Source organism: Echinococcus granulosus (genome assembly GCF_000524195.1).
Source record: "Echinococcus granulosus chromosome Unknown EG_S00001, whole genome shotgun sequence".
NCBI classification, from domain to species: domain Eukaryota; kingdom Metazoa; phylum Platyhelminthes; class Cestoda; order Cyclophyllidea; family Taeniidae; genus Echinococcus; species Echinococcus granulosus.
This window is the reverse complement of record NW_020170381.1, coordinates 3,497,582-3,513,683: the sequence shown is the minus strand read 5'-3', so window position 1 is coordinate 3,513,683 and position 16,102 is coordinate 3,497,582. Positions and strand designations below refer to the sequence as shown.

General features: G+C 41.3%; 3 protein-coding genes across 3 annotated transcripts in view; all 3 read left to right on the top strand. All coding sequences in view use genetic code 11, as the record gives it.

Moving 5' to 3' along the window:
• Positions 1–2,119: 2,119 nt before the first annotated feature.
• EGR_00380 (Cat eye syndrome critical region protein) lies at positions 2,120–6,419 on the top strand (the record flags this gene model as incomplete). The annotated part of the gene is made up of 8 exons (XM_024489629.1): positions 2,120–2,257; positions 2,656–2,850; positions 3,387–3,624; positions 3,850–4,024; positions 4,290–4,368; positions 4,603–4,745; positions 5,460–5,653; positions 6,232–6,419. 8 exons carry the CDS (start codon positions 2,120–2,122, stop codon positions 6,417–6,419), a joined length of 1,350 nt encoding a protein of 449 aa, XP_024356307.1.
• A 2,489-nt stretch (positions 6,420–8,908) lies between these two features.
• Positions 8,909–10,133, top strand: EGR_00379 (Cytochrome b5 domain-containing protein; the record flags this gene model as incomplete). Its single annotated transcript, XM_024489628.1, has 3 exons — positions 8,909–9,023; positions 9,355–9,650; positions 9,903–10,133. 3 exons carry the CDS (start codon positions 8,909–8,911, stop codon positions 10,131–10,133), a joined length of 642 nt encoding a protein of 213 aa, XP_024356306.1.
• A 1,136-nt stretch (positions 10,134–11,269) lies between these two features.
• Positions 11,270–16,102, top strand: part of EGR_00378 (hypothetical protein) — a gene marked incomplete at both ends in the record, with an annotated part of 6,879 nt that continues 2,046 nt past the window's right edge. Inside the window, 6 exons of the mRNA XM_024489627.1 lie at positions 11,270–11,296; positions 11,654–11,692; positions 11,721–12,107; positions 13,190–13,540; positions 13,913–13,977; positions 14,493–14,890. Of these exons, the coding sequence (XP_024356305.1) occupies positions 11,270–11,296; positions 11,654–11,692; positions 11,721–12,107; positions 13,190–13,540; positions 13,913–13,977; positions 14,493–14,890 (1,267 nt within the window). The remainder of the gene's footprint in view (positions 11,297–11,653; positions 11,693–11,720; positions 12,108–13,189; positions 13,541–13,912; positions 13,978–14,492; positions 14,891–16,102) is intronic.

The window sequence follows — 16,102 nt, the reverse complement described above, 5'->3', positions numbered from 1 at the left end:
GACAAAATAAATTATCTGAAGTGATTTAGCAGCTTGGAACCGATTCCAAAATACAGTACATTCTTCATGACCCCCAAAGAGATAGGAAGGAAGGAACAGAAATCCTTCCAGTGGATACAAAATTGTATGACATGCTCCGCGTTTGCCTTTAAGGTAGAATTAAGATGCTTTAATTCTTTCAAGTTGGTCGCTAATATAAAAGCATATAAATCCCTATATTTTCTTCTACTAGATGCATCAGGAATGGCTTAGCTGAGGGAAATAAGGTTCGAAATTTAGTAAGCACTGTTTGGACAGGTATTCTCTTAATCTTTACATTTATCTCTCATTTTTAGCGCAACTCACTAGAGTGTTGAACTGCATCCATGCCAGAGGTCTAGATCTATTTGACACGTTTGCTGCCAGAGTCTTAAAGAAGTAACCACCAATATGACTAAGGTTTTCTATGGTTCTAACATCACAATGCATCATTTTTTAGTCAAGTGTGTCACATATATGTGACGGGCTGTATCGGTGAACAGCGCGTTATATATTATATATAATGGATAATGTTGGATCTCAGTGATATGCTGTTATTGAAAAATTGTGAAACTTGAAAAGATTCGATGAACAATTGATCCCACTTTTGATTTGCTCAACGTAATGCAAACAAGCCTGGAGTATCAACAAGTAGCCCACACTTTAGTTTGAGGACAAATAATAGGAGCGTAGCTTTGTATTCATCCAGCTTTAATCAAACACATAACTAAGAAAACGGTTTCCGCTTAACACTACAAGGGTTTAACAAAGAGGGTGTTTCGTTTCAAATATAAAATACAAGTCCATTTGCAACAAGCGGTACCATTCAGTGGCTTTCGTACTTGATTGAAAAGGATCGTGAGACGTGAAATCCGGTATGCTTAGTAGTAAATTGGAGTCCCCTGCAACTGGGGTCACAATTTTGCACCTTCGTTTAGGGCACTTTAGTTTTTTGATTATACAAAACCAATTAACTAGTGAGATAGCTAAGTAAACAGCAGTAGAATGGGACTGATAAATTGGACGCCCTCTGTCGCCGCTTGCTAATCACCCTCCGAAAGTGTGAAAATTTACCTTCATTTAATTACTTCTACACCCTCTGACCACGAACCGGAAGCATGGTTGCACGTGCTACCTTTTCTCTGCTCGTCTGTAGGGAACTGCATATCACGTGACCCGCGGAAGGCCATTTAGCAGACAATCCGTTGATTACAACACAATTAGATCGAAATTGGCTAATTGTCCACCCAGTCCAATACATTTTTTACCATCTTGATGCAATGACCATTATATCGTCATCATTTGGCACAATTTTGAATACTTTCATGTTATGTTATTTGATGATTTAGTTTTTTTACCAACTTTAGTATATGCACACGTTAAAGTACGAACAAAATGGATTGGAACATTGGAAGGTCAGAGAGTTGGGCCTCCAAAACCTTCAATCAATAAGTTTGCTTTGATGACAAACTGGAAGCCACCATGGAAGGGTAGTAAAACGCATAATTTGACGTTAGATTCACTAATAGGTCAATAGTAAAACATTACGTTTAAATCAAGAAGTTGTTTTCGCCTTGAGCACTAAAATAAAATATAAATTCTATTTGGTTTTGTTGATAGCATAGTCGCTTGCAAAGGGCCACTGATTTGAGTTGCACAACCTTGATCTGAGTATCTAGGTGTGATAGAGGTCACAAAAAGTAGTAAAGGTGAACGTTTTGTCGTCAAGATTGAAAAAATGCTCAATTTACAGTTCAAGAACTAGTAGGCCGGTCAGAGCTTTCCCTAACTCCTCGCATACATTTTTTTGGCTTTTTGCAAGTATTTGGGACTTTTGCAGTCACCACGATTCACCACTATTAGGAAGGAAGGGAATGAGCATCAGGGCATTCTGTCACGCAAAGGGCTCTCACATCCGCGTGATTATTGCAGCTCAGAATGGATATCCCGGTCCCTAGATCCACGGTATAAGTGGATGATCCGTAACGTACCATGGTGTTTACTACAAACCCGCGACCATGTGCACCTGTGTGCATGTGTACTCTTAAAAGGGCTCTATAAATATGATCGCATTGCACAACCCTCCTCATTTGCCGAAATAATGAGTGACACCCTCGCCGATCTCTACGCTATTCCCTCACCCGAGCAACTTGATATTCGCAAAGCCAGCATCATTAGCACAGACAGCTACACAGATGAACGACTTGACTTCTGCCCCGTAGGCTTGAAGCAGAAAGAGGTATGCTATGCTATGCCTTCCTTGATCCCGCTCCTAATCATGTGGTTCATTCATTTTGTTCATCTACCGGTCTAGGCTGAGACAGCACTGGTAAGGGTGCTTGGACCATTGTTTGGTTTCATCACGTCGCATTGAGCCTACATTATTTATGGGACTTTTTATGCAAACAATTCTTAGTGTTGACTAGGAATCATCTATTACGTATTCAGAAGTAGGAATTTCAAGCAATGTATTAGCTTAATCCTCAAAGTCTGAAAAGTGATAGGACCCGACTAGAAATTTATCTCGGAGTCACTAGGGTTTACAACCACGCAGGTCTTTCTGCCAAAATAACTTCTACATCTTTCACATACGATTTAATAAGAACTTAGCACGTAAGTTTCGTCTTTTGTGTAAAGCCCAATTTTGGACTGCTCTTTGACATCGACGGAGTTCTGTTACGTGGTGCTACTCCAATACCGGAGGCTCTTTTAGCCATGGACCTACTGAAGGGACGCAACGGTAAACTTCGAGTGCCGATCGCTTTCGTGACGAACGCCTGTGGAAACGCTCAAGCGAAAGTGGATCAACTCTCCTCCATTTTCAACATTGAAGTAAGATCTGTGACTGTTTTTCTTTTCGCTTGTGTTGTGCTCTTTTAACATGTTTTCGTCTCTTGGATGAATCAGTTGAAGGGGAAGAATAGCCTTCTTTTTCCCCAAAACCGTGTAGTCCTTTTTCATTAAAGTGCAACTGCATCTGCTTTAGCATGAAAAAACATCGCGTGTAGAGGGATTATTTTATGCTTATGGTTCAATCATGCTATCATTTTGGATTTACTCTATACTGGGGAGTAGGTGGATATATTTTAACTTCTTTAAATTAATTATATGGTTGAATTGAGCTCCAATTTGCCATTGGTAAGTGTTGATTTCATTAAGTTGGTACAATGAGGTATCTCAGACATTAAAACTTAACTGTCAGTATCTCACTACAACCCAGGGCCACTTTGGACGACATCAGGACATTACTAAAACTAGCTAGTGATTTTGATGGAAGTAAGATGGCTCCTTATGCTTCCATTATTGCACTCCCAATTCAAAAATAAAGCACAAAGGCATTAAACTCCAATGGTTTTTCATATGTGTAGCTGAAGCCAGAGCAAGTGATATTCGCCCCGAGCCCCTTCCAGAGTTTCACCCACTGGCACGACATGCGGGTGCTGGTGGTGGGCCAGGGGGACATGAAGAAGATCGCGGAGGATCTCGGCTTCAAGCACGTCTACACTATGGAACAGGTTGCCGAGGCCTGGCCTCTCCTCGATATGGTGAACCACGAGAACCGTAAGATTGTGGTATGGCTCACCGATCCCATTCTAATGTTGTTCAGTTAGTTAAAATGGTTAATATCTCTAACATGTCATTCTATTTCTAGGCAAAAGGATATAAGGAAAATAAAGATTTTCCACGGATTGAAGGCAAGTTTGATGAAGTCATACATTTTACGAAAACGTATCGGATTTCAGGGGACAATTTCTATTAAATCAAACTCGCAAGCGGTACTATATACCTATACTTTTACATAACAAGTGCATTTGTTTTCATCTCCATTAGCTATTGTATTAATGGGCGAACCGGTTCAATGGGAGATGTACTTGCAATTGCTCGTTGACCTACTAATGACGAATGGAAAGCCGGATCACAAACCTGAAGCCAGTCCAAAGAACCATCTGCCTGTCTTGGCTTGCAACATGGATCTCCTGTACATGGGTCAGGCCTGCATGCCCAGGTACTTAAGCCGCTCTTACTTTACCTGTAACTTTTAATCCTCACATTGTCAAGAGCAGATTTCTACTCAAAAATTAACTACCTTGTAATACTCGTGAATCAATCGGCCATTCTCTGTTTAGGTGAAGTCGGCTCTAAGTCGAAAAGCTGAAGTTCATCCAACATTAAATGAAATTTCGCACATTGTTTCATTAATCTGTTGTAGAGAATGACATAAGAAAATAGCAAAATTGGTTAATAGGCAAGAATATCCTTTTTGTGTAAAGCAAATTCCTTACTACCAAAGTTTCGACTTTAAGATTTGGACACGGCGCCTTTCTCGTCTGTTTGGAGTCACTGTACGAAGTAAGTTGCCAAATTGCGCTTTATTGCGAATAATACTCAATGAAGGTGATTTGACTCATCATCAGGTCGACAAATGCTGACCAAGTGGTATCCTCGAGTTAGACATACGATCAACCGAAAGATTTGCACTTTTATTTTTTTGAACAATCAAATGGACTATTCAGCTGTACTTCGCTGGCGCTCAATTCTGTACCTAGCTTAATGGCACCGAAATGAACCATTTCACTAATTTAGCGAGTATCCGGCTATCCCCTGAAGTACACGGCCCTGGTTGGCAAACCGAGTGAAATCACCTACCGATTCTCGGAGCACATACTGAGCAAAGTTGCCAAGCGCATGGGCATCTCGCGGCCCCTTAGGAAAATCTACTTCTTTGGGTAAGTGGACAGCGCATCACTGATTTGCCTTCGTCATGCATCAACGCACCCATTTCCCAAATCATCGTGGCTAGCCACTGACTGGTCAATAATTGTGCCAGCACATTATCCGTCCATTGTACAAGTGCCCGCACTTTTGAATAAGGTTGCTTGTCAATGGAAGAAAATCCACCACATTATGAGTTTATCCTCAGCTAGGTTACTGTTAATTGCATTCAGTGTTAGTGTTTAACCGTCATTTTCTATTCTCTGCATCAGTCTTTTCAAGGTTAGGATTTATGCGCTTGTTATGCGAAACAGCTGTGGTGGTAAGAGAATCTAAGCAACTAAAAACACTTTTTTGAGCGTGAACTTGGACTCTGATAAAATTGCAAGCTCATTTAATGAATGATATGACGTGATGTTTTCAGACTACCGAGTGAAGTTTGCAATTTCAATTAAGATTTTCTCGTTTCACCTTTCCTGATGTGATAAACCATTCTTCAAACTACTTTGTATGATTTGATATATTTAAAATTTCGCTAAATTTTTACCACTAGGTTACTCATTTACGATTAGCAAAAAATGAAATTTGGGAATTAGTGATATTACTACAAAGAGTGAGCTTCACTTACGTGTCTGTTGAAAAGGCAAATAAATAAAAAGAACGGTTACGAGTAGCGATGATTTCCAGATAGTTCAGTGTTTTGAGGTATTTACCAACTTCGATTTTAGAGACAATCCGGAGGTGGACATACTGGGTGCCAACCTGTACAATATGTACCTGCGCCGCTACCGCCGTCTGTCTGGTGGACGGGATGTTTCGGCGCCCGAGCAGAGTCAGTTGCACATGAAAGCTGCCGTTGCCTCCTCTCGCACTGTTCCGGCCGACGCCACCTTCCTACCGCAAACCTGTCGCGGTGTTGAAGGTAAATCCTCTCCTCCCACTCTCACCACAAGTCCCTCCGTCTTCTCATTTGTAGTTGCTTTGATGAGGCGAATCTGAAGCCTATCTCACGTAGCTGGTGATCTAAGGACCATCTATGGGTTGGGGACAATGATTATACGTTAATTTTTCAGGGCGAAAGGCCATACAATCCCCATAACTTTGATGGATCCAACAAATTTAGACAGCTCTCCACTTACGGCTTATAAACGTTCCTCAACAAGTGCCTAATAGCAAAGCCGTTTGATAAATCACTAAAGATAGCTTCACACAATTGGCACTCGAGATTTGTTTTTAAAGCCTTTTTGGTTTACCCAAACCTATTTAAACCCTGTATCGTAGTCCAATATCTGCATTTCTTTCTTTAGAGGTTCAACGATTGCCTGAAATTAATGTGTTACTGCTGGCTCACATATTTGTCCGTCCACTTTGCAATGTATTTGGTACCAGAAGGTTTCAAATCCACTATAACTAATGACATTAAGCCCAAAATTTTTTTAAGATAGGGGACATTAGACTCAAAATTTTAAAAAAATAATTGAAAGGCGTGTATTTTTGTAGCGATTCTCGTGCAGACAGGCGTTTACAAGCCCGGTGATCGTCAGGCGATACGTTCAAAGCCGTTGCACTGTCATCGTGACTTCATGGGCGCAGTTGACCTCATTCTGCCGACCTTCGAGGCGGCTAATGTGCTGGAAGGGATTAAACTCCTCCTTGTAGAGGAGTCCTTTGATCCAAAGTTGCCCTGAACCGCTTCCCTCTTTTCCCTCCCCTATTGGTGTCAGAGGATGTCTTGTTATGCGTGTGGTTGTGCGTTCCGGAAGGGGGGGGGGGAAATGGTGCCTTCAGTAATCATTTCAATAAATAAGCAATTTCATGGCCCGCTTTTACTCGTACTTGACACCTATACTGATGATAGCTGCTTTACATCTAGAAGACACCAATGACCCTGTAGCAGGTCGAACTAGGAATTTTAACTTGACAGACATAAAAAGGGCGCTACTGTGACGACGCGGCAGATGTCCTATTTCTGTATTAGTAGCGCGTATGGACCTGACATCATTTTTAATCAAGGTGGCAGGCGAAAATCTGTGATGCTAAACGGAAGAGCAAAGTCCAAACCAGTGGACATCTGCAGTATATTTCAAGCAGACCACATTTACGGGACGTTTGGGAGCCCAGTGGTAAGACATGTGAATGGTGTAAAGGTGTCGGGGGCTGTCCTACTATTGTCAGCCACGTTATCCGACCATTGCCACGGCAAGCCTTCTCTTGATGTATAACCTACCGTTAAAGTGAAAAAAGTGGTAAGTATTTCTGCTGGAATGATGAGTAATCATTTATGAAATCAACACTTTTGAAAGTTTGACAACCCAGTTATCGAAACGGCGTTATGCTTTTAACCTGGACAACGTTGTGGCACCGAGTTATAACAATGTGTTCCGCATCAAAAAGCAATTTTAGCTCTACTCTTTTTTTTCGAGTGGACACAGATTCAGTGCATCAGATGACAGAACTGCTTTAGTTTATTTGCATCTATTGCATTGTATCAACTTCCATTTTTATCTCCTAATTTGATAGTTAAGCATAGCCAATCCCAGTGTAGCATTAACATAGGTAAGCTTCTATTTACTTTCCACAGAATACCAAATGCACAGTTATTAATCCAATGATTGTGACATTTTCAGCGTCCATTTATCATTTTACCTAGGGCAATAGGCATAGCTGGAAGCCCCTGCTGCTATGATAGAAGTCTAACCGTCAGAATCCAAGAAGTTGAATGTGAACTCAAAAACAAATATTAAATCTTAACACGGTTTACCCAGATTGTGTGGACCACAAGGGGGTTTAGAAATAGCTTGCTTTCATTGATGAATTTATTGGATCGTAAAATCCACTGAGCATGGAATTCCGTCATCAAGACAAATTTGTCGCAGGCTACCAGATTGAATACATTGCCTTCGTTATGATTTACACACTTTTGATAAGCCTGGTGTGGCAGGAAATTGTTAAAATTTCCCTTTCAGCAAAGCAAGGACGACCACAGGCTTGATGCGTTTCACACTAAGTCAACGATGGATATCTCAGGCTCGTCCATCTGCACCTACAACTTAATGATAAGCAAGACCTTACTTTCGGGGGTTATTTACACCGATTTGCATGCCTGTCTATCGTGTGCGTGTGCAGGATCCATAAATGCAAAACCCGCGGCCTTCTCTGGTAGAACTTATTGTTGTTATCACTAATTCCCATTTTTCAATGCTACTAGCCATGGTTGAGATCGGCAATGTCTCTCCAATGGAAAGGGTATTTATCTTAATCATACATACATATCATAATCATACTCTTTTCAGTGAAAATAAAACAAATACAATTCATTTCTATAGGAAGCCGACGTAACTTAAAGTAGGTAAGCCATTTTTAAACCTTTTCGTTTGAAGCCTTCGCTACCAGAGTCTTGAAGGCGAATACGCCACCACAGCGCCAATGTTTGATTTTGCGGACTCAGGTAGGAAGATCGGGATGTCAGCCCTCGACCAATACTGGCAATGATCCGTTTAGCGTAACTTCTTGCACATATTATTTGATTGATCGTCTATTACAAATACTTAAATCTTACCTCTACGTTGGTAGCTTTGCACATGTACAGCCTTCCTGGTGCGTAAGCTGCATCACTTGCCGGTACTTGAAAGAGATAAAGCTAGTTATATTTGATATCCCTTTTAAAGCACTGAGGTCATACCGCCACAAACTCAGCACGTTGGAACAATGTGTTCATCCATGTTAATTTATTTTATCACATCTTTAATGTAAATTCAAAACAGCGTAATGATAATCATATATGTTCTTTTAATTTTACTTTCTATGTGGCAAAGGGGTAAATCAAACCAACTCTACTACTAAGGAGACGTCATCAATCTCCGAGACGTAAAGAAATTATGACACCACAAAATTGACTGTTTATAAAATTGCAAACTATACAATGCATTATGTCCTTCTCAGATTTTTCTTCTAGATTCAAGGATATGAAGATGGAAGCAGAAGGGCAAAACAGCCGAGATGCTGCACATTTCACGACGTGAGAGAGAATCATCCAATGAGATTATTGCTCACTGTAATCTTTGTACAGTCAAAAATGATAAGAAAAGCTCATTGTATGTAATGCTTCTTATGAACCTTGATTACCTTTTTATCAGCCATTAACTTGACAACGAATGAGTTACGGGTATGAGCGGGAATGGTAAAGTACTACACACCGGTTGAGGTTTCCTTGCATAACACTGAGACTGATTTATGGGTGTCCTATTTAGGGAACGTATACGATTTAACCTCATTATGTAATCTTCACAAGGGTACGTTTGTAACTGGCAAAAGGATATAAAAAAATAATATTTCAGACAAAGTTAAAATGGTTGGCATTTTCCGCTAAATCACAAGGCATACGCAGAACTCATTGATTTCACTTACAAAACTAATATTTGCCTTTATCTCTGAATAAATGTAGTACTTTAATGAAACTTGCTTGATTTTGTTACCATGCTAATAATTGAGTCCAAACAAAAGAGAAGGTAGGATTGCCTTTCATGACTGTAAAGTGCAATTGACTTCAGAATTCTGCTCTAACTTGACTGCTATGTATTGGATTATTTATTAGAGTAAATTAAGAAGTACCCTTATTCATAGGTGATGTTTTGCTAAAGCCAATACTAGCTGTCGGTGGCACCGATATTTCACATTGGTTCGACCCGAAAACCGGTAATCTTCGAACGCATATTGATCCAATAACTTTTGTACGCGTACCATATACACCGTATGGGCGATTCCTTCATGTGCCACCACCGTTTCCTACATCAGACTGGCGAAATGATTTTGTTATTCCTTGGTGGCAAGATAAATCCTATCTGACTGGCCGCTTAACTAAGAAGGCAAGAACTATTCGAGTCCTAAATACGCTAACCGGAAATAATTCTACATTTGAGGTAAGTTCCTGTTTGTTCAAGTAATATGAAGACCTACACAACTTTTTACTAAAATGGGTTCATAAATCTTCATAATGTACTTACCTTATTCGATTGATGCATTACTTGTTTAGAGTCCCATTAACTTTGGGGTTACGTGTTATGCCGTTCTTTGAGTTACCGGGCCCTCACTATGAAGAATTTTATGTTCTATAATCCAGCTAACTTAGCGACTTCTGGATAATTTACACTCATGGAACTTTTATCAATCAGGTTTGCTCAGAAGAAACGATGCTTGACATATTGGCACGTTACCTACCATGCAATGCCCATGCCGCGTCGTACACATGGAAATACGGTCAAGAAGTACTTGATATGAATAAGACATTGACTGAAAACGGAATACCAGATGAAGAGGAATTGTTGGAGGAACTTCTCTTAAACGTCGATGACTTCATTCCAGAAATCCTCCTTTATTATAATGATGATCTGACGGAGGCATAGATGGACCACATTTCAAAATTCGGCTAAATACAATAGAGAACAGTGATATAAGTTTGTTGCTAGAAGAGGCGAAGGATTTGGGAAGGGGCGTAAATAAGGAATATCTCAATTGTAAAATGCAATGAGCTATTTACTCCCCTTAAGTCGCAAGAAATGCGTCAATTTACTCCTTGAAAAACAACCTGAGTAATATTTAACCATTTTCAACAGAAGGGATTCTAGGTTTCCTATTTAGTCAAACTTTAGTATTTAACTAGTGCGGACTCGGAACACCTAAGAATACGTTGGTTGATTGCTTAACTCTTGGTTTTGTCTAAATGACCACTTAGGTGCTCCACCATTGCAGCTCCGCCAGGCAGATTTGCCTCTGCGCCATTTCAGTACCTCCAAGCCATACTGTAGCGTCCCGAGACTCCCTTAAGACGAAAGAAGACACAATAGTCGGGCAGAATATGTATATTCAGCACGGAGAAGGTGTCCGGGCTATTGGCATGGCCCAAAAGGCCAGCCCACCCAGCGAGGTACAAGGGGGCTAATTCGAAGTACAAAAGTGGCGCCTCACCAGAACCGAGGGATAAACCACTATCGTATTACAATACTGTATGTTGAATATATATATTCTGCCCGGCTGTTGTTTCTTCTCTCTTCAGGGAAGTCGCAGGGAGCGATATGGGTGAAGAGTACACCACTTTAAAATAACAATATATCTATGGGGCCAAGATAAATCAAATCGCCTTTATCAAAGCTTCAATTCCGGGAATAAAGTTTGTGAAACGTCCGCGCAGCTAGTACTAGGGATATTCCTCTAGCATCGCATTTCCATCGTTGTTATGCAATGTATAAGCCCCACTTTGGATTTTAAGAGCTAAATAACAAACTTGGTTAAATTCTGAGATCTGTTTTGAAATATCATTTTAGACTACTTGGTGCATTTTGCTTTTAAAACTATATTAGATTTTGGAAAGTTCTAGTACTTGTATCTGCTATAAATGAGATTTTTATTGAATAATGAGGAATTTTTGCCACAAATTATTTGACTTAAAAGCCATTCTTTGCCCATATTCATTAAGGGCACCGATACAATTATAATCGTTTTAAACAATATCGAAGACGGTGGGATTTGACTTGGTCTGTAGATGCTTTGCACAGTGTTCGTTACTTTCGTAACCTTGCCTTTTCGATATCTCAGGTAGCTAGCATTATTTGCCATTCTTGCATAGCTTAAAGTTTTAGCTTCGTCACAGCCAATCCACTTGGCACTTCTCAAAGATGTCTATTTGTGCTCTTAGTAGGAACATGAGCTATTACTATTGATTGTTCCATTTGGGTCTCATTATAATTTACATAATCTATCAAGGAAATACATGGGTCCGTGCTAATTTTATGGCTTAACCCCTACCTACTGTGCCTATACTCATCCCATTGCTTATAAAATGTTCGTTTGGAATATTAGAACTCCCAGTTTATATTCGATGCCACCTAAGGCGGCTGAATTAATTTTTTCGGTTTATTTTTTGTAGCTACGATCATTGGGATCCAACCCTTCCTTAACTGGGCATGTTTCCTCGCTATTTCCCCTATGGACAGCTTCCATCTGTTCCTAATGTGAACTCACTGCTTGGTTTAAGTCTTGGGCTTCCACTTGATTCAACATCCATTGTTTCCGGACAAGATATATCCTCGCTTCTTTTACCTGCTCAGCCCAACCTTTCTACATCGTCCTCTCTTCATGCCGCTTCACCCTATTTTCTGCCCCAAACGGCCCAATTTCTTGGCGGCCTTCCCATCCCTAATGCCGTGAATCCCCTCATTGCCCAACTCAATCTTTCTCAGATGCTTCCTCTTTTGAACCCTGGCCTTCTGCAACAACCAACTTGTGACCTCACGACTACCTCTTCAGAACCTTCCGATACTCACACTATAGTTCGCGCTCCTGTCCTCTATGGAAACAGCAACGGCAGTACTACTTCTCAGGTATGAGGCTTTTTACCATTTCTCCACTCCTTTCTCGATACCGTTAGTTCCACAGTCTATGTTTGTATCTTGAGTTGGTGATTTTGCGTTTATTTACTGTTCACTTGCACTAATTGCATGCTTCGCCGCACCTCCATTCCCGCGCCATATTTTACCCCATAATCCAACAATGTTGCTGATTCCACGCTTTTAGAACATCTGAATGGATTTTACTCTTTTAAACTTAAGTGAATTAGAAGTAGATCGTGCAAATGCAGTCAGCAGGGGGTACGTTTGTTACCTTAAGGCAATAAACGTGTTTCACTTTTCGAGTCAGCATAGTATCATCTAAAATTGCGTTGGAGTGTCTTTTATTTTACTTTAAATGTCGATCCCACACTTTTGGTTACAGATTTTGCTCCACCCAGTTGTTGATTTCGCTATTTACATGCGGCATGCTCCGGACTCACCGCTTGCATCCTCCTATTATTTATTAGTTCACGCATTAACGCTATGCATGCTACTTAGTTAACGTCAACTTATTTTGGGTCTCGTTTTTTTCCACTGACACTTCTTGTCTTCAGGCCACAGTCTGTCGACTCTCTTCTTGATACCTGGAGCAGGCACTGTCCCAAGTAAGCTCCAACTTGACCCGACCGTCTCGCACCCACCATTATCCCTCCAGCCCCCTCTCCCCTGTCTCGCGCATTCTATGCGTGCGTGTTTGTTTCCTCTTTTCTAAATACTTCAGGTGTTGTTTTTTGCAGCCGGAGACTGCCTCTCGCTACCAACACCGCATTCCTCTTGCAAATAACATACACACAGGTAGTTTGTCGCCCAGCCGCAGCAGCATCACTGTGTTTGTAACACATTTTCTGCCACTCAAGCGAATAACCCATGTGTGTGTGTGTGAAATTTCTCGTTTGCATGTCGCTTCGCTCTATCCTGCGATCCTGTGCTCGCTATGCTACCTGTTTGCTCTCTGCGTTGTTGAGAGGCCGAACTTTCTATTCTTTTATTCTCTCCCTTTTTTGACCATCGGTGAAAAGATCATGGGTCTACTGCTCGTTATTATCTACCCTTCTCTGTTTTTCTTCGCTTAGGTGCCATCAAAAGAGGCGAATAAAAGTCCGCCGGACCAGATCGTGGCGTCGTACGCAGCAGCTGCTCGTGCTGCTGCCATCGCCTATCAGCAGCCGCTATCAAATGCTGCAGAAGTCTTTCTTTCCGCCGCTGCCTCAGCGGCTGGGCCTCTGACCAACACTAGTGGATATGTTGTGGCAACGGCCAAAAATCGCACTGCACAGAAACGTGCACCTGGGGTTAGTTGCGCCAACTCAACGTCAAGTGGACCCAAGACCTCATTGGCGGTAGCCAAATCGGAAGGTGCCAAGCCTCCGCTACCTTGGAACAGCGCTTGGACACGCATTGTGGACCGCCAATCCGACATAGTCGTCTATATTTCGTTAGTCGCTTTCATTTTGCCATCCCTTTTGTACTTTTCCTTTCTTGTTTGGCCCATGTTAATCTGCCCCATAAATCACGTCAGTTAAAGTCCGCCGGATCGCCTATAGCTACATTCTTTGGTACATTTGCAACCTTCTGTGCAATTTTGGACCTTTGGCTCCTATAAGTATGTATATATACTATATGTACTTATTTGTTTTTGTGTTTATACATACGTTTATCCGTATCTCAGCAGTTCAAAAATCCCCTCAAGCCGGTACCCACTATTTAATATAGCGGAAAATCGATCACTTTCTAGCCAGGTGGTTTCACAGTCGTTAAGATTGGGTGAATTTCCTCTCTAGTTACTACATTGCTAGATTTGCGAAACTGATCCTGCATTCCTCCGTTTAATCATTCGAATTGGCGGTGTGACCCTTGCCAGGTGAGTTTCAGGCAAGCCTGCCCGCCTACTTCGTGTCCTGGTACCGTAACATCATTGCAGGTTATTGCTTCTGTTTACCTCTCACCTCAACCCCATTAGGCGCCTACCTCTTAAAGTATCGCATCACACAGTGCACTGGGAACTAGTGTTTCTGGTGTAATTTCTTGTTACTATCCATGTCATCGTTTAAATTCCAAACTTCTGAATTTGCCAACCATTTTTGCTATCCCAAAGTAAGTAGCATGAACAGTTACTTTACTTATACCTTTTTATACTATTTTATAATTGTACCGAATGAAATTTTCATTTTAAAACTCGTTTTCTGATACCATTTAAATCTCGAGATATTTGAAGACCTTATGAAGTATGTGATTTTGGAAGTGCCTTTGTTATAAAAGGGATTGGAGGACTAGTATTGTAAGTGGCTCGAACAGAGCTCCATGCTTTTAGCGTCCAAGCCGAACCGTGGGAGACTGAACGATGAGGCTACATGCAATTTTCCTACAACTTTACAGACCCGGTGGTTCACGACTGAAAAATGTGGCCGAGGTACGTGCTCATTTGGAGCGCTGGTTGTCGGCAGAACGTGCAGCAGCGATCTCAGACGAGTGCATTAATACCAGTTTCTGTTTCGACGCCAACCGGGAAGTACGTCTCGTCTCAGCGCCTGACGACTCCGTTTTTGTCTTTCCTGAGGAGGTTGAGACGTCCAATAGAGCCCCTGTCATGACAGACGCGCCTTCACCCTCTGCTCCATTGCTTCCGCCGTCCTCAGCTCCGTCTCTGCCATCCAAGGCAGAGGGCAGTTTATCGGACTTGACCGGCACTGCCGCTCCTACCTCAATCGCCCCAGACAACGAAGCAACGACTTCTATCTCCGCGCTTACTGCGTCCACTGCTGTGAAGCGTCTAGGTAGGTTCTTTTTTTACCTATTTCGATTCACACATTTGAGTATTTGGACTACTTGGGCTTATGGCTGTCTTCTACTCAGACAAACCCGGGTCTTTTATCAGATAGATTGATCGATCCGTTACGACTGCGGACGTGATCGTAAATTGTTAATGCTACTTAGGAATGGTGAGTGCATTATTTGACAAAAAACCATTGCTTTATATTTAAAACCCTCAAGAAATGTGCATCGCATCCTTTCTGCATGGGTGTCTACTTAGACCCTTGATTGTGCCCATTGTTTGAAATGATAAGGCATGTTGTACTACGCCCACCCATACGTTTAAGCACAGCTGCTCTATTGAGTCATTCAATGTTGAGGTGAATAATTCCAGTAGGCCATCTCATCCTTACCGGAATAGGGTAGCCATCGGTAGAATCTCATTTCCAGGCCTACTATCTTTCTATTATTCCGTGGTAGTGATCGAGTTTGTAGAGAATGAAGACTTAAATGGTGAAAGTTTTATTGTCCGTACGATGAAACAACTCACACATCACTTTCCCCTGCCTCTGTAACCTCGCACTGATCCGAGACGTCAAGTGCGTTGATATATGCTTAGTCCATTAGCTCTTTCGGTGCTACTACTATCTAGAGGACTAGATGCAGTAATTATTTCATGTTATGTTTGTAGGTTTATTTTCTCATAAAAGGATAAAATGAGTAGGCAAGTCGATCTGCTTTTACAGCTCACTTTTTCACATCACTTCTTTACATTTTTTGTAATCTAACTAGCTGCTACTTTGGAACCAAAGTCAAAAGTACCAGACGTTAACGTCATTCTGCTAATCTTTACTGCATGTATATACGTGTTCAGTGAAAAATACCAAGCGACATCTCAATGGCAAACAATCACAAATAACATATACGGCGATCTACGGTTGACTTGGCTTTCCAAATCAATGGCACTTGTATGATATTTTGAAATACAGTAGCTGAAAACATGAGATCCAATAGCCTCGGGGATCTCCGTATCATCTCAAGGCAGTATCTCCTATTGATAGCGCCGTCCAGATATGTTCAGTCCTTCCTGCTGCATATGATGAATAATATGCAATTAGGTTATTTTGCACTTTGGTGTTCGATTTCGTTTCGAGAGTATCTCTGTGAATTTAAAGCACATATACTATTAGGAATACATTATCTTGAACTGATTTTGTGTAATTAGTCGAAATGGT